Raw genomic sequence first — 26,467 nt, forward strand, 5'->3', positions numbered from 1 at the left:
GCAGGGAGTGTGTGTGTGTGTGTGTGTGTTGAGGGATAATGCATTAATATTAATAGATGTTAATGTCCCCAGCTAGAGAGCTATACATGCTGGGTAACACAGGAGTATGGACCACAGGATTCCTCCGGTTTAGAATTCCACTGTTCCGGATTTACTCACCACCCCCCCCTCACACACACACACACAGAGAGTTTGTATTACATTGGTAGGGTATTGGCATTAACTAGTACGCTCCTGTAGATACATATATAATGCACCACACGGCCCTGAACCTGACCTCATCCTCACTGTCCAAAGGAAACATAGTCCATTTCTTTTTTCCTAAGAAGACAATTCTCTTCATGGTCACCACTGACATTTGTTATGTATAGACACACACACACACCATTATTTCTGTATGAATTGGTTGTGTATTTTATCCTTAGATGAAAAATCTCTGGAGAAATGCTGTGTGTGTGTGTGTGTGTGTGTGTGTGTGTGAGAGAGACTGGAGGAGGCTAGCAGAGACATTTCTGAATGACTGGACTCAGACACTCAGAGACCCCTCACTGAGAGTCAGGACCTGAGAAGCACCACTTAAACGTGACCTTTACGTGAAGGTAAACAGAGTGAAGCTGAGCAGAGAAGTTAGAGGAAGGGTTTTAAAATAAAGTCTGAGGGTCACACCAGCAGAAGAAAGAAGGATATAAAGAAGCATCTATTTTTGGCACAAGGCCCAGTGCTGTTGTGTGTGTGTGTGTGTGTGAATGGTTTCTAGCAGAAATGTCACTAAGTGTGTAGTGATGTAGCACAGTGTGTGAGCTGACTTCCTGTCTACCTGAGCAGAGGGGATGTACCTGGGGAGCCTGCCATATACCCTAGATGGCCTTTCTAGAGCAGCTGGCACATGGAGTTCACATACACACTATGTCTGCAGTGGAGGCTTTAGATTTAACACACACACACACCATCAGTAGGGTGCGGCACTGAGCAGGTGTGAGTTGTGAAAGGTGGTGGATTGATCAAGAGTGATTTGGGAGGGTGGGATAGTGTGTGTGTGTGTGTGTGTGTGTGTGTGTGTGTGTGAGATGTGGATGGTGGAGGATCTGAAACAGAACAAAGGGCCAAGACACAAATGTGCTGATGGAGGTAACAGGAGGTCACTGTGTGTATGTGATTAAGCATTGCATCATATTTCATTATTTGCTATACAATTGATATCCACAAAAGCAGCTGTAACTGGATCTCCTGACTGGATCTGGATGATGTCATGCACAGTGCTGCTACTACGTTATTGGCTGAATAGCGTGAACGTTCCTATTAAAGTGGCCAGTGAGTGTAGAATAGTGCATTAGTGCTGTAAGGCCTGCAGTAGCACTAAACATGTCAACACACACATCTGTGTCTGATCTGTGGCTGTGTGAAAGCAGCAGTGTGACAGTGTTCTCTCTCTCACACACACTCTCTCTCACACACACTCTTACACCAGCACACAGTTTCCCCCCTGCCACATGACATGGAGTGTCATACTGATGTTCTCAACTTCTTATACATCCATTTGATCCATCTCATGTCCACAAATAGCTCAGAAATCACACACACACACACACAATCAGACTGTATCTAGGGGACTGACATGGCAGATTCTGATTGGCTGCATGACTTTGTCATGTCATAAGTTGGACTGAGGAGACAGAACTGAGCACTATGTTCAGTCAGGGCTGTGGTGCTGTGTTAGTGTGTTGGCTAATAATCCTATACTAGACTCCACCAGAGATGAGAAACATTTCATTTGAAGTACATGTTACACTGAATTAGTGATGAGCTTTTCTTCTACACTGAGGAACAAAAAAACAAAAATTGTATGAAAGGGATTTTAATGTTTAGATATACAAACAACAGCCAGTGTCCATGTTTAATATTTAAAGTGTGTTTTCTTCACGTTTCTCTCAGTCCAGCATGAAGAGGTCATTATGGAGAAGGTAAAGGGATGAAGGTGTGGGGTCATGACCTCATTCATCAAGAGGTTCCCCAAACTGAAACATGTCCTCGGAGTACAGGTCCTCAGGGAGCTTCTCGTCTCCATCAGCAAAGTACGTAGGGAACGGAGGATCCTTGTTCTTCTCTACGTGTCGAGGCAGAATGGTGTCTCGTACCTGAGAGAACAGGAGACGAGTGAAAAGGAATGTTTAATAAAGTCACCTCCATCTGCAACCAGCCAGCGGGGGAGGGAGAGAGAGGGGGAGAGAGGGAGAGATTTTACCTTCACCAAGCAGTTTCGGTGGCCAGGAACAGAGCCGTTCACATACAAGATGTTATTTTTGGTGTTTACCCTCCAAACCTGACAAAAGAAACACACACACACACACAGGTTTGTCCTTGTGTGTTAGAATATTGGTGCTGTGTGCTCACGTTAAGGACAATTCACTTCTACATAGTCAAGCATTCAATCCTTTGACCTTCATGTGACCTTGACCCGGTTTATAACATTTTCAGCATAAACCTACTGGTGTGTGTGTGTGTGTGTGTGTGTGTGTGTCAGAGACAGAGAGAGATAGAAAGAGAGAAAGTGAGAGGAATAGAGAGTGAGAGAGGTTTAACACATCTTTATTATTACAATTTAAAGCTGTACATTAAACCATATCACAAGTTAAACAATCGAGATTACAAATTTCATCATCAACAGACCATCATGAACTGTACATAAGACTTCATTCACACACCAAATACCATGTAAGCACATTACATCATCCGTGAGGCTGTAAAATGCAAATTCTACTTTTAACCTTCCAGCTACCAGACACTTACATCATTTCAGTATCAGTACTGAGCTGTAAGCCCTTAGTTTTCCTTGTTTTCCAGATCACTAGCTTTGCAGTTCCTATTAAATAGTTTGGACCTTGGATCTCCACCCGTCCCTAATCCAGGAGTTGACTCAGCTTTACTACACCGTGCATGGATACTCGTAAAAGACAGAAGTCTGGTCTGGATCATTGGGTTGAGGAGAAGTGGTTCCTCTAAAGCCCAGTGCCCTGGATCATGGAGCTCTCTCTGTACAGTAAAAACAGTTCTCCATGCATGTAGCATTGATTGATAAAAGGGTGTAAGCTCAGACAGACTAACCTCCACCAACCTCATTACGAGGAGATGTCTGTCCAAGCCAAAGCCACCTGCCTTTTGAGTCCAAGTCAAGTCTTTACCGTACATTTACAGGAATCTGGCACATACACCAAGCCTTGTCCACCTTCCTGGACAGGAAGATCGAGTCCTGCTGCACAAATCCAGTGCTCTCTGCTCCAAAAGAAGTCCACTATTGTCCTTTGTATCCTGCAGATCAGTTCCTCAGGCACCTCCATGACTATGACTCTATGCCACAGGGTAGAAGCAGCCAGGTGGTTTTGAATCACATCTCTCCCTCTGTATGACTATTGCAGTAATAGTCATTTTCATTTAGACAATCAGGCAGACACGTTTTCCCGCATTCCCTCCCAGTTTATTTTCTGAAACTCTCTGTTCCCTAAAACAGACCCAAAATATTCATGCCATCACTTCTCCATATTATTGTCCTGTATTAAAAGTTGTACTGTAATCAGCGTAGGCTGCTAAAGACACTCTAACCCTAGTATCTATGCCTGCAATCATGGCTCCACTGAGATCCCACCTTAACCTGCACAACAAGGGTTCGATAGCAAGACTGTATACTTGGCCAGAGAGAGGACAACCTTGTCCAATGCCCCTTAACACAGGGATAGAGGACAACCTTGTCTAATGCCCCTTAACACAGGGATAGAGGACAACCTTGTCTAATGCCCCTTAACACAGGGATAGAGGACAACCTTGTCTAATGCCCCTTAACACAGGGATAGAGGACAACCTTGTCTGATGCCCCTTAACACAGGGATAGAGGACAACCTTGTCTAATGCCCCTTAACACAGGGATAGAGGACAACCTTGTCTAATGCCCCTTAACACAGGGATAGAGGACAACCTTGTCTAATGCCCCTTAACACAGGGATAGAGGACAACCTTGTCTGATGCCCCTTAACACAGGGATAGAGGACAACCTTGTCTAATGCCCCTTAACACAGGGATAGAGGACAACCTTGTCTAATGCCCCTTAACACAGGGATAGAGGACAACCTTGTCTAATGTCGATTAACACAGGGACAGAGGACAACCTTGTCTAATGTCGATTAACACAGGGACAGAGGACAACCTTGTCTAATGTCGATTAACACAGGGATAGAGGACAAGCTTGTCTAATGCCCCTTAACACAGGGATAGAGGACAACCTTGTCTAATGCCCCTTAACACAGGGATAGAGGACAACCTTGTCTAATGTCGATTAACACAGGCATTGGTGCAACTAACCCACCACCAGCTTTAACACTGACAACAGCTTTGGAGTATAGCAATTGGATGTAAGACACAAACTGGTCACCAAACCCAAAGTTCTTTAAAACATTAAAAAGATAAACATGGTCAACACGATCAAATGCTTTCTCCTGGTCTAATGCATCCCTTATTAAAAAGAGACTGTCCATAATTGTCCTGTTGGGCACGCAGTATGGTTGGTCATTTTGAAAATATTTTATAGCCTGAACACAGCAAAGCGACAGGTCTCCATTTTTTAAGGAGTCTTGAAGTCAGAGGCACTTTCAGAGTCACAACAGTCAGCACTGTATAAGTCTCTATAGAATCCTGCTGCTCAGACATGTCAGAGAGTGTATCGTCATCTCTCATCTCTGTATCAGTGCTCATTTCAACACAATGTGACACACCAGGATGTTCCACACTGTCTACTTCTACATTACCCTTTAATTTTACTTTATCATCATCAGTAATCACCTTGTTTACAGTCATTACTGCTACATCATTATTAGTCGTTTCTTCGTCATCCTTATTCAGATGGAGAACAACATTGTTAATCAGATCAGTATTATTAATGTCATTCTCTCCTGTAACCTGAGTTTCCTCAGAGTTGACCCCATTATAGTTCATTCCAACAACAGTAGTAACACTCGGTCTGGCAGCATCGACTGGTCCAGCTGAAGAACTGGGACTTGCAACAACCACAGGCTCAGTAACACCAGCATCACCGGCAGTCTCCTCTCTAACCTGGGCTTTATGAGGACACTCCAGTGCCCGATGTCCCCACACTTCCCATACACCATGTACACGTTGCCCTCTTGCTACACCCTAAACGACACATGTAGCTCTGGTTTGCTCAGAAACACAAACACCTGCCTCCTAAATGACATGACGTTTCAAGGCCATGTTTCCCCCCTGCCACATGACACCGCTGGCAAACTTTCCACATTGTGCGAGTCCCCATTCAATTTCATCGTTATGAATGAAGGGCGGCACATTAGAGACAGCGACTCTAGTAGTTGGAGTAGTTAGCGGTGAAACTAGAACAAAATCACCACTATTCTGCTGCTTACCAAGCGATTAACTAGAGTTTCCTTCTGACGAACACCACCACTGCCTTGTTCATTCTGGATGCAGAAGAAATGTTGCTAGACCCAACTTTTTCTCCGACTCCAATCAGCACATCCTCCACAGTCCTGGAGCAGGTACACACCTAATACCATGACGGAGTGATACAGGGGTTCAGCAGGAAGACCGTCTATTCCTGGAGAACGACCTAAAGATAGTTCCACAACAGCAGCAGTCACTTCAGCAGTAACAACACCTATGAGATCCTGTGGTTAAATACGTGCAATTGTAATAAGTTTGTGATCAGAGAGTGATGTTGTATGGTACAACAATGGTAGTATTTAAACCCTGTTTCCATGATGTGTAAAAACGATCCAGTCTTACAGCAGAAACTAAACCAGTGTTAACTTTCAGCCAGATGTACTGTTGTGTTGAAGGGTTATGATCTCACACACATCTGAGAAATTCATGTTTTTCATCAGACTGGATAAACAGGAGGCCGACTTTGAATGTGGCTCTTCCTCATTCCCATCAAGTGTAAAGTTCCAATCCCCTCCTAGAACAACGAGGTCTACATCCTGGTTCTGCTTTAAAAACTGCTCCAGTTTAGTGAAAAGTCACATTCTGTCATTGCCAATATTGGGAGCATAAACATTTACACACAAAAAGTCTTCCTGATTCTACTTCATGTGTCAATCAGATCTTAGCTTTAGTTGTAGGGGAGAAAAGCACTGCTACTCCTGCACTTAACTTAGTGACCAAAACAATGAGGTTAACTTGGAGTCCTGGTGAAGGCAGAGCGATGTCGCAGCCATGGGACTGTGTGGTTCTTACAAAAATATTACATGTAATTCTTTTAAGTTAAAGTTTTGTGTCAATAAGTGCTTTTGTTCACATCCCATTTACATTAAGGGACCCGACCTGTAAGATCTCCATAAGAAAGAAAGAGAGGGAAATGACAGTAAAGAAAGGAAGTAAAGAAGTAACCCAGCATCTTTATTTCTCATTAACCTTTGAACCTTTGTTGGTTTGTCTCGTTCATCGTAACTGCTTACTTCAAATTATTACCCACTGTTCCTGTAACATCAGTAACATCTGACCACTGCACATGGTCCCTCATGCTGACATCAGTACACTGAGACACCACATGGAGATCATCAGCTTTGCCTCCCTCTGCACCTCCTACCTGTACTACATCACTGGACACACACATTACCTCATCGCATTGAGTCACACTTATTTCAGTGAGTCACATTCTCAGTATTTATACAGTTATATTCAGGCTGTTTATCACTTATTTTATCACCATTGTCTCTCACCTCCTTCTGCTCCTTCACCTGCTCTGTACCTCCCCCCACCTGCTCTGTACCTCCATCCACCTGCTCAGTACCTTCCTCAGTGAAATGATCAGTGTTAATTACTTTATGTTGGGAAGTAGACGAGCGCAGATCATTATTCACATCTTTATGACACATCATCATGCGTGAGGCCTACAACCACAGCGGGCTCTGAGACACACCTGCACCCGTTACAGAGGGAGGGGGTGGGCTTTCCCTGTGCGGGGGCAGCCAGCTACACCACACACAATTTCCACAAGCCATCAGACTCCTTAATAACTGAACTGTACTGAGCACACACACACTGTATGGACTGCACAGACCTACACCAAATACACACACTTTCAATATACATCCACACTCACCACACAGACTGCATGTAACACAGAGAGAGAGAGAGAGAGTCAGAGAGTGTGAGAGACAGAGAGAGAGAGTGAGAGAGTCAGAGAGTGTGAGAGAGAGTGTGAGAGTGAGAGAGCGCACCTTCAGGCCAAAGGCTGTGTCATAAACATTCCCCATTCTGCCAGGCATCTTCTTCCCTTTGAAAACTTTGGCAGGATCCTGTAAAGACACAGGACACAAATTTATACACTCATGAGGGTAGAGAATATGGCACCCCCCCTACCCTCACCTACCCCCTCACACTCACCCCTCCTGGCCCCAGTGATCCTGGTCTCCTGTGGGTCTTGGTTTGCCCATGGGTAGCTGGCTGACCTTTGAATCCCCAGCGTTTCATCACTCCCTGGAAACCCTTCCCGATTCTGTTTAACATCATCATCATCATCATCATCATCATCTGGATCTTCTTACACAAGGTTAAAGAAGAATGAATCATATAACTGTAATTTAGAACACCGTTTATTTACTGTTTAAAGCAGAAGTAAGCACACCCCTGTACAATAGAAGTGATGTGTTACAGTAAGGCCGTGACCTCCGCGCTCAACACCTGTGTAACACGAGACTACTGTATAGAGCTACTGTATTAAATTACAGCCTTCAGCAGATCCTCAATGCAATAAAACAACTGTATTCAACTGAGGAAAATATCCACAGCAGCCGAGCACTGAAAATCAACTCAGACACTCAATGTACTCTACGGTCATCATCTCCAGTACAAAGGCATCACATGACTGTGACCTGACTGCTCACAGACATGATTACTCAACTGCATATAGCCAATTAACACCTATAATCATTTTTATTCCAGACACATCATCCTACTAGCACACAGCTTTGTGTCTTATTGTTTTAGGTAATCTAAGCATTTCTGATCTGTACCAGTTATTGGTGGTGATAAATCAGACTAATTATGTGCAGTGATGTTCATCAGTCACACTATATGATCTGTGGGGGAATTTTGTTCCACTCGTCTTTACAGAATTGCTGTAATTCAGCCACATTGGAGGGTTTTCGAGCATGAACCACCTTTTTAAGGTCCTGCTACAGCATCTCAATAGGATTCAGGTCAGGACTTTGACTGAATGAGACATTCAGAGGTGGACTTGCTGGTGTGTTTTGGATCATTGTCCTGCTGCAGAACCCAAGTTCACTTCAGCTTGAGGTCACAAACAGATGGCTGCACTTTGTCCTTCAGGATTTTTTATTTATTTATTATTTATCACAGCAAGTCTTCCAGGTCCTGAAGCAGTAAAACAGCCCCAGACCATCACACTACCACCACCATGTTTTACTGTTGGTATGATGTTCTGTTTCTGACATGCAGTGTTACTTTTACACCAGATATAATGGGACACACACCTTCCATAAAGTTCAGCTTTTGTCTCGTCAGTCCAGAGTATTTTCCCAAAAGTCTTGGGGATCATCAAGATGTTTTCTGGCAGATCTGAGACGAGCCTTTATGTTCTTTTTGCTCAGCAGTGATTTTAGTCTTGTAACTCTGCCATGCAGAGCCATTTTTGCCCCCAGTCTTTCTCTTATGGTGGCCACAGTTATGTTTTAACAGGGGTTCAAATACTTTTTCACACAGGGTCATGTGGGTTTTGTTTTCCCTTAACAATAAAAACCTTCATGTAAAAACTACATGTTGTGTTTACTTGTGTTATCTCTGACTAATATTTACATTTGTTTGATGATCTGAAACATTGAAGTATGACAAATGTGCAAAAAAATACAAAATCAGGACGGGGCCAAGACTTTTTCACACCACTGTAATTTACGTAGACCTCTCTTTTTGGAGTGTGTGTGCGTGTATGAGTTTGTGTGTGTATGAGTGTGTGTGACAGTGTGTGTGTGCGTGAGAGACAGTGTGTGTGAGACAGTGTGTGTGTGAGAGTGACAGTGTGTGTGTGCGCGTGTGTGTGTGAGTGTGTGTGTGTGTGTGTGTGTGAGACAGTGTGTGTAAGACTGTGTGTGTGTGTGAGACAGTGTGTGTGTGTGTGTGAGACAGTGGGTGTAAGACTGTGTGTGTGTGTGTGAGACAGTGTGTGTGTGTGAGAGACAGTGTGTGTGTGTGAGAGACAGTGTGTGTGTGTGAGAGACAGTGTGTGTGTGTGAGAGACAGTGTGTGTGTGTGAGAGGCAGTGTGTGTGTGTGAGAGGCAGTGTGTGTGTGTGTGTGAGACAGTGTGTGTGTGTGTGTGTGTGTGTGTGTGAGACAGTGTGTGTAAGACTGTGTGTGTGAGAGACAGTGTGTGTGTGTGTGTGAGAGAGACAGTGTGCATGTGTGTGAGAGACAGTTGTGTGTGTGTGAGAGTGAGACTGCGTGTGTGTGAGAGTGAGACTGCGTGTGTGTGAGAGAGTGTGTGTGTGTTACAGTGTGTGTGAAACTGTGTGTGTGTGACAGTGTGTGTGAAACTGTGTGTGTGTGTATGTGTGTGACAGTGTGTGTATGTGTGTGAGACAGTGTATGTGTGTGACAGTGTGTGTGACTGTGTGTGTGTGTGAGAAACAGTGTGTGTGTGACAGTGTGTGTGTGTGTGTGTGTGTGTGTGTGTGTGCGTGTGTAGCTCTTACGTTTTAGCTGTGACATCCACATAGTGTCCAGGACGAAAGTGTGCAGCATACAGAGGAGTTCCTAAATAAACAGAAGAGAATAATTCTGATGAACATGATTTACTTCCTGAAGGAGTGAGAGTCAGAGGGACAGGATCACCATGGTAGTGTGTTATACAGACATCACCGTGGCAGTGTATTATACAGACATCACCATGGCAGTGTACTATACAGACATCACCATGGCAGTGTGTAATACAGGACATCACCACGGTAGTGTATTATACAGACATCACCATGGTAGTGTATTATACAGGACATCACCATGGCAGTGTATTATACAGGACATCACCATGGCAGTGTGTTTTATACAGACATCACCATGGCAGTGTACTATACAGACATCACCATGGCAGTGTATTATACAGGACATCACCATGGCAGTGTATTATACAGGACATCACCATGGCAGTGTATTATACAGGACATCACCATGGCAGTGTATTATACAGACATCACCATGGCAGTGTATTATACAGGACATCACCATGGCAGTGTATTATACAGGACATCACCATGGCAGTGTATTATACAGGACATCACCATGGCAGTGTATTATACAGACATCACCATGGCAGTGTGTTTTATACAGACATCACCATGGCAGTGTATTATACAGACATCACCATGGCAGTGTGTTTTATACAGACATCACCATGGCAGTGTATTATACAGACATCACCATGGCAGTGTGTTTTATACAGACATCACCATGGCAGTGTATTATACAGGACATCACCATGGCAGTGTATTATACAGGACATCACCATGGCAGTGTATTATACAGGACATCACCATGGCAGTGTATTATACAGACATCACCATGGCAGTGTGTTTTATACAGACATCACCATGGCAGTGTATTATACAGACATCACCATGGCAGTGTGTTTTATACAGACATCACCATGGCAGTGTATTATACAGACATCACCATGGCAGTGTGTTTTATACAGACATCACCATGGCAGTGTATTATACAGACATCACCATGGCAGTGTATTATACAGACATCACCATGGCAGTGTGTTTTATACAGACATCACCGTGGCAGTGTGTTATACAGACATCACCATGGCAGTGTGTATTATACAGACATCACCATGGCAGTGTGTATTATACAGACATCACCATGGCAGTGTGTATTATACAGACATCACCATGGCAGTGTGTATTATACAGGACACTCCAACACCATCAGTACAGTGAAGGACTCCACAGAGATCTGTCCACAGTCTGGACTACTGCAGCTGTCTCTGTCAGGTCTACATACTGTACACAAGTTCTCCACACCACCACACTGCTGTGCTCCTGTAGCTGAACACATCAGGTTTAAACACTGATGCTTGTCTACTACAAACAGACCATCTCCCTCTTACCCCAAAGCCCTCATCACTCCTCACACCCTCAGATCTACAGCACTGCTCCACTGGTCCCACCATCTCTCAGGGTAAGAGGGACGTTTACTATAAGACTCTGTTCTTTTCGCCAGCTGTCACTGGATATCTTCAAACGATGGTTATAGATCTTAAGTCTGTAACCGAGTGACCCAGAGTTAATGTATTTAATGATAGAGACTTAAAGCACTTCTGTACGTCACTCTGGATAAGAGAGTCTGTCACATGCTGTAAATGTAAATGTCCATCAGTCAAATGGTGGAATGGCTCCTAACCCAGACCTGGTGTTAATTCACTGCAGGGTTAAGGGCAGGTCAGTGCACAGGTAAGGTAAGGGCAGGTCAGTGCACAGGTAAGGTAAGGGCAGGTCAGTGCACAGGTAAGGTAAGGGCAGGTCAGTGCACAGGTAAGGTAAGGGCAGGTCTGTGCACAGGTAAGGTAAGGGCAGGTCACAACACACTCCTGAGTCAGCTCAACACCACACAACTCAACCTCCTCACCATCAACAAGACTAGTACCTGGTTTAATGACAGCGTTTTCTGTCACCCGGAACGTTGTCAGTTTTTGTTTGGGGGGAACTCCAGCGTTCTGGAACATTTCCAGGTACTCCACTGACCTCTGTGTGCAGAGAGAGAGAGGGAGAGAAAGAGAGAGAGACAGAGGGACAGACAGAGAGAAACACAGAGAGAGAGAGAGTGTGTGAGTGAGGGTGAGAGAGAGAGAGAGAGTGAGGGAGGGAGAGAGGGAGAGAGACAGAGACAGGGAGAGAGACAGAGAGAGAGAGAGACAGAGACAGGGAGAGAGACAGAGAGAGAGAGAGAGACAGAGAGAGAGAGAGAGAGAGAGAGAGAGAGAAACACTACTGCCTCATTTGTTCATTAACAAACTGAAACAAAAGTTCTTCCTCTTTTTGTCTTTGCCATCCATCATATCAGAGTATTTAAATGTGTTCAAATAAACCCAAGCAATCCACAAAGGGGGTGGGGCAAATGGAGGGTGGGGTTGGGGGATGAGGGGGGTTTAGGGGGTCTTGAAAGGAGAAAACCACAAACTAAACTTCCTCTTTTAATTCACTGCAACACAAACTGCAAGGTGACCCCCCACCACACACACACACACACACACACACACACACACACACACAGTAATTCTCACACACACACAGTAATTCCTCTGTATGAGCACTCCACATCTCATTATTCAGCCACTTCAGACAGACCTCTGCTCGAGCCGATTACATAAGCCGCTTTACCACAAAGGTCAAGCAGGTGAATAATGATAATGAGCAGAAAAAAAGTGAGGAAGGTAGTGGCCTGTGGCTCAGATCAGGCTCGGGGGCTCAGATCAGGCTCGGGGGCTCAGATCAGGCTCGGGGGCTCAGATCAGGCTCGGGGGCTCAGATCAGGCTCGGGGGCTCAGATCAGGCTTGTAGGTGTGGCACCAAACAAACAGAAAATGACTTAACTCACATAAAAGGGAGAGACGTTTTTAGCCCCAACAACCAGAGCAGCTGACGTGCCGTCGTACTCGTCTTTAGGTACATGCTTGATCACATGGCAGTCCTGCACCTGAAAAACACACACACACACACACTCTCTTAATAATGTATTGATGTAGATGGTCCAGAACGTGTAGCAGTCAGAGAGATGTGTTTATATAAAGAGCAGAATACAGAAATCAACAAAATCAGTGTTCAAGATGTTCAAGATGAAGACCTTTCCTTTTCTGGTCCACTAATGACTCATGAAGAGTAAAGTGGTCTCAATCAATTGTGTTCATAACCTATAGAGCTCTGAAAACAGGACAGGAGACAATCTCAGAGACACTTTATTAGGAACACCTGCTCAATGACGCAGTTTAATCAGCCAATCATGTAGCAGCACCAAGAGCTTCAGGTAACGTTCACATCAGGTGTAGCTTCTGCTTGGTGTGAATGAAAACCCACACCGGCCCTTTGTGGATAAGATTGGACACCAATATCGCTTCACACACCTCGGTTGTACAGAGTGATTATGAGACTTCCTACAGGCAGCTTGAACCAATCTGCTAATTCTCTCCAACAGCTGCTGAAATACTCAAAGCAACATCCATGTCAGAGCTCCAAGTTCTTCATTCGAATGTTTGACGTGAACATTAAGCTTTTGATCTGCATTTCCATGTAAAATTGGGTGTACAAATTAAAGTGTCTACCACTTTAATTTTCTGTTGTTTTTTTTTTACAGCATGTGTGATACCTTTAAACACACACACACACACACACACACACAGAGCTACAGACTGGTGTACCTGCAGCATGGTCACTACGTGTCTGTCCCCTGACTTGGTCCACACCGGCATCATTCCCAACTTAACAGCCACGAGTCCGACCCTTCGACTCTCTGTGAAGACACAATAAAGCTTAAAGCCTGAATAAGATGAAGATGAACTAATTAAGATGAAGAGCGTGACTCACGTTCCTCCCACTGGTGACGAGGCCATGGTTCATCCTTCAGAGGGTTGAGCTTGGCCGCAGTGAGCTCGCTGTACTCCTCTGTCACTTCTCTCTTCAGGAACTCCACATTATCTCCAGTCAGATGTTCATCCCACCATGTGGACGTCTTCAGATTCCTCACACACTGAACAACGGCACCACTAGTGGACAAATGGTGACACACGTGAACGTGACGGTCTGTTGTCTCTCTCACACACATACAGGACACACACACATACAGGACACACACACATACAGGACCCACACACACACACACACATACAGGACACACACACATACAGGACACACACACACACACATACAGGACCCCCACATACAGGACCCACACACACAGGACCCACACACACAGGACCCACACATCCACACAGGACCCACACGCATACAGGACACACACGCACCCACACGCATACAGGACACACACACACCCACACGCATACAGGACACCCACACGCATACAGGACACCCACACGCATACAGGACACCCACACGCATACAGGACCCACACACCCATACGCATACAGGACCCACACGCATACAGGACCCACACGCATACAGGACCCACACGCATACAGGACCCACACACACACACACAGGACCCACACGCATACAGGACCCACACGCATACAGGACCCACACGCACACAGGACCCACACACACACACACAGGACCCACACACACACACACAGGACCCACACACACACAGGACCCACACACACACAGGACCCACACACACACAGGACCCACACACACACAGGACCCACACACACACAGGACCCACACACACACAGGACCCACACACACCCACACGCATACAGGACCCACACACACCCACACACATACAGGACCCACACACATACAGGACCCACACACATACAGGACCCACACACATACAGGACCCACACACACATACAGGACCCACACACACACATATACAGGACCCACACACACACATATACAGGACCCACACACACACATATACAGGACCCACACACACACATATACAGGACCCACACACACACACACATACAGGACCCACACACACACATATACAGGACCCCCCCCCCCCACACACACACACAGGACCCACACACACACACATGACCCCCACACACACAGGACCGCCCCCCCCCCCCACACAGGACCCCCCCACACACACACACGACCCACCCACACAGGACCCCCCCCCCCCCCACACCCACACACAGGACCCCCCCCACACACACACAGAACCCCCACACACACACACACACATACACATACAGGACCCACACACACACACACACACACACACACACACGAACCACACACACACACACACGCAGGACCCACACACACACACACGCAGGACCCACACACACACGCAGGACCCACACACACACGCAGGACCCACACACACGCAGGACCCACACACACGCAGGACCCACACACACGCAGGACCCACACACACGACCCACACACACACACAGAGGACCCACACACACCCACAGAGGACCCACACACACACACAGGACCCACACACACACACACAGGACCCACACACACACACAGGACCCACACACACACACACAGGACCCACACACACACACAGGACCCACACACACACACAGGACCCACACACACACACAGGACCCACACACACACACAGGACCCACACACAGGACCCACACACACAGGACCCACACACACAGGACCCACACACACAGGACCCACACACACAGGACCCACACACACAGGACCCACACACACAGGACCCACACACACAGGACCCACACACACAGGACCCACACACACAGGACCCACACACACAGGACCCACACACACAGGACCCACACACACAGGACCCACACACACAGGACCCACACACACAGGACCCACACACACACACACACAGGACCCACACACACACACACAGGGGACACACACACACAGGGGACACACACACACAGGGGACACACACACACATACAGGGGACACACACACACACATACAGGGGACACACACACACACATACAGGGGACACACACACACACATACAGGGGACACACACACACACATACAGGGGACACACACACACACATACAGGGGACACACACACACACATACAGGGGACACACACACACATACAGGGGACACACACACATACAGGGGACACACACACATACAGGGGACACACACACACATACAGGGGACACACACACACATACAGGGGACACACACACACATACAGGGGACACACACACACATACAGGGGACACACACACACACATACAGGGGACACACACACACACATACAGGGGACACACACACACACATACAGGGGACACACACACACACATACAGGGGACACACACACACATACAGGGGACACACACACACATACAGGGGACACACACACACACACATACAGGGGGGACACACACACATACAGGGGGGACACACACACATACAGGGGGGACACACACACATACAGGGGGGACACACACACATACAGGGGGGACACACACACATACAGGGGGGACACACACACATACAGGGGGGACACACACACATACAGGGGGGACACACACACATACAGGGGGGACACACACACATACAGGGGGGACACACACACATACAGGGGGGACACACACACATACAGGGGGGACACACACACATACAGGGGGGACACACACACATACAGGGGGGACACACACACATACAGGGGGGACACACACACATACAGGGGGGACACACACACATACAGGGGGGACACACACACATACAGGGGGGACACATGTATTAACAGTGATGAGTGTGTGGGTCAGTAAACTGTACACTTCTGTGTAGATAACTGTGTTAAAGGTCTGATCTCTGCACTGTCTGTGTCCACAGCTTCTACTGTGTCCTCTCAAACACACCAGTGACTGGAGAAACTAGATACTACAATAGTGTGAATGTGATCAGATCCCTAACAAAGTGGCCACATGCTAGCTAGATAGCATGAAGCTAATCACATACTGTTTACCTTTCAGTCCGGGGAAGAAACCCAGCGGCTCCGTAAATCAGCCCATCAGTGAGTCTGAGGAGTCTCCACACTGCCATGTTTATTGTCACCACAGTTCAGTAACACACACCTTCACTCACACACACACACCCGCCATGCTCCTGTAACGTCCCCTGAAATGTCACTATGTCAACGTCCGGTGTAACAAGTAAAAGTATCCGGTGGAGCACATGGAGTGCTTATAGTTCCCACATGTTTGTTCCTCTTTTCTCAGATTAAACCTGAATTCTGGAGTAATTAAGTATTCAGTATTAGTGTCAGTGTTAATATCAGTATTAATCCTACATTTTACGTTTTAATTGTTCATTTTAATTAGCGGTCTAAGGAAGATTATTACACTAATAATGTCTGGGGTGCACCAGTTGGATCATCAATGTTATTGTGTAAATATTAACAATAATTCAAGATCATAAATAGTTTATTGTTCATTAAATAAATATATGCTTTGCAATTAAACTTAATTGAAATATTTTTTAACCAGACAGTAAACAAATTGGGCCAATAAAAAAGCAGCTGACAACAGAAACAATCCTAATCATCACCAGGAACCTCCACAGGGCAGGGAGAAGGTCTCACAACCCAGTGTTCAGAGAAGACAACAATATAGAGAGCCCATACTACAAGATACAAACCTCTCATCAGCAATAATACTCAGAAAGACCAGTTCAGAGATGATTCACCAAAGTTCTGGAACCAATATGAACCAAAGCATGGAGGATGAGAGGATCTGCTCATGACCCAAAACATCTGCTTCTGGAACAGACTCAGTTATCCATTTATCTTTATTGATGATGGAGCTCATGATGACCCTAAGGTTGTGGGTTCGAGTCTCGGGCCGGCCATGACTGAGGTGCCCTTGACCCCCCCAGATAGCAATTACGTTTGGGCCACATGTGGGTATTATCTGGAACATATGGCCTAGATGTGGCGTGGCTATACAGATATGGGCCAAATTGTGGCCATATTTGTTTTGCCATAACTTTAAAATCGGCGGGAAATGCTCTCTTGGTTCACAACACAAGTATATGGCCCAGATAACAACGAACACATGAGAACCATATGTGGTTGAGCTATGGCACACAGTGAGAAACACGACTTGTGGTAAACATTTGGCTTATACTTGGAAAAACACAGGAATCCTGAAATCAAGTGCGGCAGACATCCGCCGTTCAACACCTCAGGTTGCTCTGCATCTTCCCTCCTATTGGTGGAGTGAGACTCGGGCAGCGGGCGGCATTTCTGCTTTCCTCACGACTCTCTAGGCTACGTTCAGGTAAGTGATTGGCACTTTAAAGTCATATAATTGAAATATTCAGTATTATCTGTCAATATTACATGTTATAAGCGTTTAGTTATTAGTTTAATTGAGGAAGGAGTCAAATTAGCTAATATTTTCCTCAGTTTAACAACAGTTTAATGAACACTAGGGGCCGCTGGTTTGCCGTTTTAAATTCTGATGTTTTTGGCTATAAATCAACAGCACTTAAGTAAAGTTGGTCACATATTCACAGATTGGAGTTTCCCGAGTCAATAACTCCTGAGCTAAACGCTGTTACTACACAAATAACACCTCTTTTCTATCATAGTAATGTAGAGACGCAGCTACAACACAATTTTCCTCAAAATCAGCTTTCCTCCGTGGTGGACAAAATACACGTGTGTCTCTATGTGCGAACCAGGGGACCGTCTGCAAAGTGCAAAACCCGAGAAGCGAATACTAAAAACAGTCAACTTGGGAGAAATGTCTTTTTGTATAATTTTTATGTTTTTTTTTTTATATGAAAATATTTCCCCCAAAAGGAAAACACATTTCCCCCAAATAAGTGTTGTAGTATAACTATCAGGACATCAGTGATGTGTGAGCTGGTGACAGTACAGTGTATTACAGTGATGTGTGTGAGCTGGTGACAGTACAGTGTATTACAGTGATGTGTGTGAGCTGGTGACAGTACAGTGTATTACAGTGATGTGTGTGAGCTGGTGACAGTACAGTGTATTACAGTGATGTGTGAGCTGGTGACAGTACAGTGTATTACAGTGATGTGTGTGAGCTGGTGACAGTACAGTGTATTACAGTGATGTGTGAGCTGGTGACAGTACAGTGTATTACAGTGATGTGTGTGAGCTGGTGACAGTACAGTGTATTACAGTGATGTGTGTGAGCTGGTGACAGTACAGTGTATTACAGTGACGTGTGAGCTGGTGACAGTACAGTGTATTACAGTGATGTGTGTGAGCTGGTGACAGTACAGTGTATTACAGTGATGTGTGTGAGCTGGTGACAGTACAGTGTATTACAGTGCTGTGTGAGCTGGTGACAGTACAGTGTATTACAGTGATGTGTGTGAGCTGGTGACAGTACAGTGTATTACAGTGATGTGTGTGAGCTGGTGACAGTACAGTGTATTACAGTGATGTGTGTGAGCTGGTGACAGTACAGTGTATTACAGTGATGTGTGTGAGCTGGTGACAGTACAGTGTATTACAGTGATGTGTGTGAGCTGGTGACAGTACAGTGTATTACAGTGATGTGTGAGCTGGTGACAGTACAGTGTATTACAGTGATGTGTGTGAGCTGGTGACAGTACAGTGTATTACAGTGATGTGTGTGAGCTGGTGACAGTACAGTGTATTACAGTGATGTGTGTGAGCTGGTGACAGTACAGTGTATTACAGTGATGTGTGTGAGCTGGTGACAGTACAGTGTATTACAGTGATGTGTGTGAGCTGGTGACAGTACAGTGTATTACAGTGATGTGTGAGCTGGTGACAGTACAGTGTATTACAGTGATGTGTGAGCTGGTGACAGTACAGTGTATTACAGTGATGTGTGTGAGCTGGTGACAGTACAGTGTATTACAGTGATGTGTGAGCTGGTGACAGTACAGTGTATTACAGTGTGTGAGCTGGTGACAGTACAGTGTATTACAGTGATGTGTGTGAGCTGGTGACAGTACAGTGTATTACAGTGATGTGTGTGAGCTGGTGACAGTACAGTGTATTACAGTGATGTGTGAGCTGGTGACAGTACAGTGTATTACAGTGATGTGTGTGAGCTGGTGACAGTACAGTGTATTACAGTGATGTGTGAGCTGGTGACAGTACAGTGTATTACAGTGATGTGTGTGAGCTGGTGACAGTACAGTGTATTACAGTGATGTGTGTGAGCTGGTGACAGTACAGTGTATTACAGTGATGTGTGAGCTGGTGACAGTACAGTGTATTACAGTGATGTGTGAGCTGGTGACAGTACAGTGTATTACAGTGATGTGTGAGCTGGTGACAGTACAGTGTATTACAGTGATGTGTGTGAGCTGGTGACAGTACAGTGTATTACAGTGATGTGTGTGAGCTGGTGACAGTACAGTGTATTACAGTGATGTGTGTGAACTGGTGACAGTACAGTGTATTACAGTGATGTGTGTGAGCTGGTGACAGTACAGTGTATTACAGTGATGTGTGTGAGCTGGTGACAGTACAGTGTATTACAGTGATGTGTGAGCTGGTGACAGTACAGTGTATTACAGTGATGTGTGAGCTGGTGACAGTACAGTGTATTACAGTGATGTGTGTGAGCTGGTGACAGTACAGTGTATTACAGTGATGTGTGTGACCTGGTGACAGTACAGTGTATTACAGTGATGTGTGTGAGCTGGTGACAGTACAGTGTATTACAGTGATGTGTGTGAGCTGGTGACAGTACAGTGTATTACAGTGATGTGTGAGCTGGTGACAGTACAGTGTATTACAGTGATGTGTGAGCTGGTGACAGTACAGTGTATTACAGTGATGTGTGAGCTGGTGACAGTACAGTGTATTACACTGATGTGTGTGAGCTGGTGACAGTACAGTGTATTACAGTGATGTGTGAGCTGGTGACAGTACAGTGTATTACAGTGATGTGTGTGAGCTGGTGACAGTACAGTGTATTACAGTGATGTGTGTGAGCTGGTGACAGTACAGTGTATTACAGTGATGCGTGTGAGCTGGTGACAGTACAGTGTATTACAGTGATGTGTGAGCTGGTGACAGTACAGTGTATTACAGTGATGTGTGAGCTGGTGACAGTACAGTGTATTACAGTGATGTGTGAGCTGGTGACAGTACAGTGTATTACAGTGATGTGTGTGAGCTGGTGACAGTACAGTGTATTACAGTGATGTGTGAGCTGGTGACAGTACAGTGTATTACAGTGATGTGTGTGAGCTGGTGACAGTACAGTGTATTACAGTGATGTGTGTGAGCTGGTGACAGTACAGTGTATTACACTGATGTGTGTGAGCTGGTGACAGTACAGTGTATTACAGTGATGTGTGAGCTGGTGACAGTACAGTGTATTACAGTGATGTGTGTGAGCTGGTGACAGTACAGTGTATTACAGTGATGTGTGTGAGCTGGTGACAGTACAGTGTATTACAGTGATGTGTGAGCTGGTGACAGTACAGTGTATTACAGTGATGTGTGAGCTGGTGACAGTACAGTGTATTACAGTGATGTGTGAGCTGGTGACAGTACAGTGTATTACACTGATGTGTGTGAGCTGGTGACAGTACAGTGTATTACAGTGATGTGTGAGCTGGTGACAGTACAGTGTATTACACTGATGTGTGTGAGCTGGTGACAGTACAGTGTATTACAGTGATGTGTGTGAGCTGGTGACAGTACAGTGTATTACAGTGATGCGTGTGAGCTGGTGGCAGTACAGTGTATTACAGTGATGTGTGAGCTGGTGACAGTACAGTGTATTACAGTGACGTGTGAGCTGGTGACAGTACAGTGTATTACAGTGATGTGTGAGCTGGTGACAGTACAGTGTATTACAGTGATGTGTGAGCTGGTGACAGTACAGTGTATTACAGTGATGTGTGTGAGCTGGTGACAGTACAGTGTATTACAGTGATGTGTGTGAGCTGGTGACAGTACAGTGTATTACACTGATGTGTGTGAGCTGGTGACAGTACAGTGTATTACAGTGATGTGTGTGAGCTGGTGACAGTACAGTGTATTACAGTGATGTGTGTGAACTGGTGACAGTACAGTGTATTACAGTGATGTGTGTGAGCTGGTGACAGTACAGTGTATTACAGTGATGTGTGAGCTGGTGACAGTACAGTGTATTACAGTGACGTGTGAGCTGGTGACAGTACAGTGTATTACAGTGATGTGTGTGAGCTGGTGACAGTATAGTGTATTACACTGATGTGTGTGAGCTGGTGACAGTACAGTGTATTACACTGATGTGTGTGAGCTGGTGACAGTACAGTGTATTACAGTGATGTGTGTGAACTGGTGACAGTACAGTGTATTACAGTGATGTGTGTGAGCTGGTGACAGTACAGTGTATTACAGTGATGTGTGTGAACTGGTGACAGTACAGTGTATTACAGTGATGTGTGAGCTGGTGACAGTACAGTGTATTACAGTGACGTGTGAGCTGGTGACAGTACAGTGTATTACAGTGATGTGTGTGAGCTGGTGACAGTACAGTGTATTACAGTGATGTGTGTGACCTGGTGACAGTACAGTGTATTACAGTGATGTGTGTGAGCTGGTGACAGTACAGTGTATTACAGTGATGTGTGTGAGCTGGTGACAGTACAGTGTATTACAGTGATGTGTGTGAGCTGGTGACAGTACAGTGTATTACAGTGATGTGTGTGAGCTGGTGACAGTACAGTGTATTACAGTGATGTGTGTGAGCTGGTGACAGTACAGTGTATTACAGTGATGTGTGTGAACTGGTGACAGTACAGTGTATTACAGTGATGTGTGTGAGCTGGTGACAGTACAGTGTATTACAGTGATGTGTGTGAACTGGTGACAGTACAGTGTATTACAGTGATGTGTGTGAGCTGGTGACAGTACAGTGTATTACAGTGATGTGTGAGCTGGTGACAGTACAGTGTATTACAGTGACGTGTGAGCTGGTGACAGTACAGTGTATTACAGTGATGTGTGTGAGCTGGTGACAGTACAGTGTATTACAGTGATGTGTGTGACCTGGTGACAGTACAGTGTATTACAGTGATGTGTGTGAGCTGGTGACAGTACAGTGTATTACAGTGATGTGTGTGAGCTGGTGACAGTACAGTGTATTACAGTGATGTGTGAGCTGGTGACAGTACAGTGTATTACAGTGATGTGTGAGCTGGTGACAGTACAGTGTATTACAGTGATGTGTGAGCTGGTGACAGTACAGTGTATTACACTGATGTGTGTGAGCTGGTGACAGTACAGTGTATTACAGTGATGTGTGAGCTGGTGACAGTACAGTGTATTACACTGATGTGTGTGAGCTGGTGACAGTACAGTGTATTACAGTGATGTGTGTGAGCTGGTGACAGTACAGTGTATTACAGTGATGTGTGAGCTGGTGACAGTACAGTGTATTACAGTGATGTGTGAGCTGGTGACAGTACAGTGTATTACAGTGATGTGTGTGAGCTGGTGACAGTACAGTGTATTACAGTGATGTGTGTGAGCTGGTGACAGTACAGTGTATTACAGTGATGTGTGTGAGCTGGTGACAGTACAGTGTATTACAGTGATGTGTGTGAGCTGGTGACAGTACAGTGTATTACAGTGATGTGTGTGAGCTGGTGACAGTACAGTGTATTACACTGATGTGTGTGAGCTGGTGACAGTACAGTGTATTACACTGATGTGTGTGAGCTGGTGACAGTACAGTGTATTACACTGATGTGTGAGCTGGTGACAGTACAGTGTATTACAGTGATGTGTGTGAGCTGGTGACAGTACAGTGTATTACAGTGATGTGTGAGCTGGTGACAGTACAGTGTATTACAGTGATGTGTGAGCTGGTGACAGTACAGTGTATTACAGTGATGTGTGAGCTGGTGACAGTACAGTGTATTACAGTGATGTGTGTGAGCTGGTGACAGTACAGTGTATTACAGTGATGTGTGAGCTGGTGACAGTACAGTGTATTATGGTGATGTGTGAGCTGGTGACAGTACAGTGTATTACAGTGATGTGTGAGCTGGTGACAGTACAGTGTATTACAGTGATGTGTGTGAGCTGGTGACAGTACAGTGTATTACAGTGATGTGTGAGCTGGTGACAGTACAGTGTATTACAGTGATGTGTGAGCTGGTGACAGTACAGTGTATTACAGTGATGTGTGTGAGCTGGTGACAGTACAGTGTATTACAGTGATGTGTGAGCTGGTGACAGTACAGTGTATTACAGTGATGTGTGAGCTGGTGACAGTACAGTGTATTACAGTGATGTGTGTGAACTGGTGACAGTACAGTGTATTACAGTGATGTGTGTGAGCTGGTGACAGTACAGTGTATTATAGTGATGTGTGTGAGCTGGTGACAGTACAGTGTATTACAGTGATGTGTGAGCTGGTGACAGTACAGTGTATTACAGTGATGTGTGTGAACTGGTGACAGTACAGTGTATTATAGTGATGTGTGTGAGCTGGTGACAGTACAGTGTATTACAGTGATGTGTGTGAGCTGGTGACAGTACAGTGTATTACAGTGATGTGTGAGCTGGTGACAGTACAGTGTATTATGGTGATGTGTGAGCTGGTGACAGTACAGTGTATTACAGTGATGTGTGAGCTGGTGACAGTACAGTGTATTACAGTGATGTGTGTGAGCTGGTGACAGTACAGTGTATTACAGTGATGTGTGAGCTGGTGACAGTACAGTGTATTACAGTGATGTGTGAGCTGGTGACAGTACAGTGTATTACAGTGATGTGTGTGAGCTGGTGACAGTACAGTGTATTACAGTGATGTGTGAGCTGGTGACAGTACAGTGTATTACAGTGATGTGTGTGAGCTGGTGACAGTACAGTGTATTACAGTGATGTGTGAGCTGGTGACAGTACAGTGTATTACAGTGATGTGTGTGAGCTGGTGACAGTACAGTGTATTACAGTGACATTATTGACTTTTTTAGTATTCGCTTTTCGGGATTTGCACTTTGCAGACGGTCCCTTGGATTCTGTCTCATGCACTGAAAGTCATGCATGTCTTTTTTAAAGCAGAATACATCCAGTGTTGTAAATTTTAACCAGTTGGTGAAAAAGTATTCTAAAAATATATTCTAAAAACAAAATATAAATAATTTGTCATAAGAAATTATTGTATTATTGGCCCACATATTTAAAAATACAATTTGCAATTCCTTTCGAAAATATACTGGAAATTTTTTTTTTTTGGTCAATCAGAGTTGGTTAATTATTGCAATTAAAAATATTAAAGGAAATCATTTATATTAAATGATTTTTTCCCCCCATTATCCTCCAGCTCTAACTTCCAGGTTGTATTGCTGCTAGCATTATTTAAATTCATCTTTATTGCAGGTGCAGTCAGGCAGAATCCCCTTACTGCAAAAGCCTCAAATAAAGACATTGAAATCAACATAAATGGTTGCACCTCGCTGGAGACCGAGAGGGGGGTAGGAGGGAGCGAATGAAGAAACACAAGGCCCAACAAAACACTGCAGACCCTCATTGGGCACATTAAAACCACATCAAAACGTCTCTGCACATCAAAACTCAATTTCTCAATTCAAGTTCTCTGTACAAGTTACTCTGATTTTTTTGTATTTTTTTTCTGTGATTTTTATTACTCTGAGTTGAATACATTCTTAAATGTATTCTTATATTTACTCTTAAAGCTGTAATTATCTAAACACTTGTTCTGAAGTAAATTGTTTTGAGTACATTTGTTGTTGAGTGTTTCATTTACCTATAAGTTAATAAGACTTTTACATACTGTCAGCTGCATGTGGGGCACATATGGGCCGTTAGATTTTAACAGAACTCAACCATACTAAAATTGCATATAAGGCTCACATATGGGCCACATTAAATTGTATTATTTGTCTCATGTTTGGTGGACTTATGGCACTGCTTTGGTTCAGTTATGGCAAAGAATCAGTGTGCCATATTTGGGCCATATAAATTATATTTGGCTCATGCTTGGTGGACTTATGGCACTGCTTTGGTTCAGTTATGGCAAAGAATCAGTGTGCCATATTTGGGCCATATAAATTATATTTGGCTCATGCTTGGTGGACTTATGGCACTGCTTTGGTTCAGTTATGGCAAAGAATAGGTGTCCCGTATTTGGGCCATATAAATTACATTTGGCTTATGCTTGGTGGACTTATGGCACTGCTTTGGTTCAGTTTTGGCAAAGGAGATGTGGGCCATTTCTGGGCCGACAAACACAAACTAATCTGGGCCACAGCTCAGCTGTTTATCTGGGCCAAAGGAAATTTGCTGACTGGGCCCCAACTGCTCCCTGGGCGACGCAGCATAAATGGCTGCCCACTGCTCCGGGTGTGTGTTCACGGTGTGTGTGTGTGTGTTCTCTGCTGTGTGTGTGCACTTTGGATGGGTTAAATGCAGAGAACGAATTCTGAGTATGGGTCACCATACTTAGCTGTATGTTACGTCACTTTACAGAAACATTCTCTCTGATCATTTCCAGAACAGTGCATCCAATTTAATCAGGAGTAAAATGACTGGGATACATTAACTGTTAATATTCAGATAATTCATGCATTTTTTAACCAGTAGGCTACAAAGAGATCCCAGTAAATCTAATTACAGTTCGGTACTCAAACCTGTCTGTCCTACTGCCCACAACCAGCTGACTTTTATTGTGGATTTCAGGAGCATTTAACAGTCATGGGGTCTTTAAGCATGTGAGTTAATAGACAGATGAATGTGTTGTGGAATTCAGGTGACAGGACCATCAAACAGTCCCTTACCTGTTCACCTGA

General features: G+C 45.0%; 1 protein-coding gene across 1 annotated transcript; it reads right to left on the reverse strand.

The window, feature by feature from the left end:
• Nucleotides 1-1,839: 1,839 nt before the first annotated feature.
• mrpl3 (mitochondrial ribosomal protein L3) lies at nucleotides 1,840-16,831 on the reverse strand. The gene is made up of 10 exons (XM_060857135.1): nucleotides 16,659-16,831; nucleotides 13,616-13,794; nucleotides 13,450-13,541; nucleotides 12,633-12,731; nucleotides 11,682-11,781; nucleotides 9,728-9,788; nucleotides 7,405-7,516; nucleotides 7,239-7,316; nucleotides 2,243-2,320; nucleotides 1,840-2,135 (listed from the first exon to the last, which is right to left on the reverse strand). The coding sequence occupies exons 1-10, from the start codon at nucleotides 16,733-16,735 to the stop codon at nucleotides 1,992-1,994; spliced, it is 1,020 nt and encodes a 339-aa protein (XP_060713118.1). The 5' UTR covers nucleotides 16,736-16,831; the 3' UTR covers nucleotides 1,840-1,991.
• Between the last annotated feature and the right edge of the window lie 9,636 nt (nucleotides 16,832-26,467).

Source organism: Tachysurus vachellii, chromosome 21 (genome assembly GCF_030014155.1).
Source record: "Tachysurus vachellii isolate PV-2020 chromosome 21, HZAU_Pvac_v1, whole genome shotgun sequence".
In the NCBI taxonomy this organism is placed as follows: domain Eukaryota; kingdom Metazoa; phylum Chordata; class Actinopteri; order Siluriformes; family Bagridae; genus Tachysurus; species Tachysurus vachellii.

Bases quoted from the DNA above. Each gene is read 5' to 3' on its own strand.
- mrpl3 (XM_060857135.1), bottom strand. From the start codon at position 16,735: ATGGCAGTGTGGAGACTCCTCAGACTCACTGATGGGCTGATTTACGGA. The intron at 13,542-13,615 runs GTGAGTCACGCT...GTGTCTTCACAG, and splicing joins TCGTCACCAGTGGGAGGAAC to AGAGTCGAAGGGTCGGACTC. The intron at 7,317-7,404 runs GTGAGTGTGAGG...GTGTCTTTACAG, and splicing joins GATCACTGGGGCCAGGAGGG to GATCCTGCCAAAGTTTTCAA.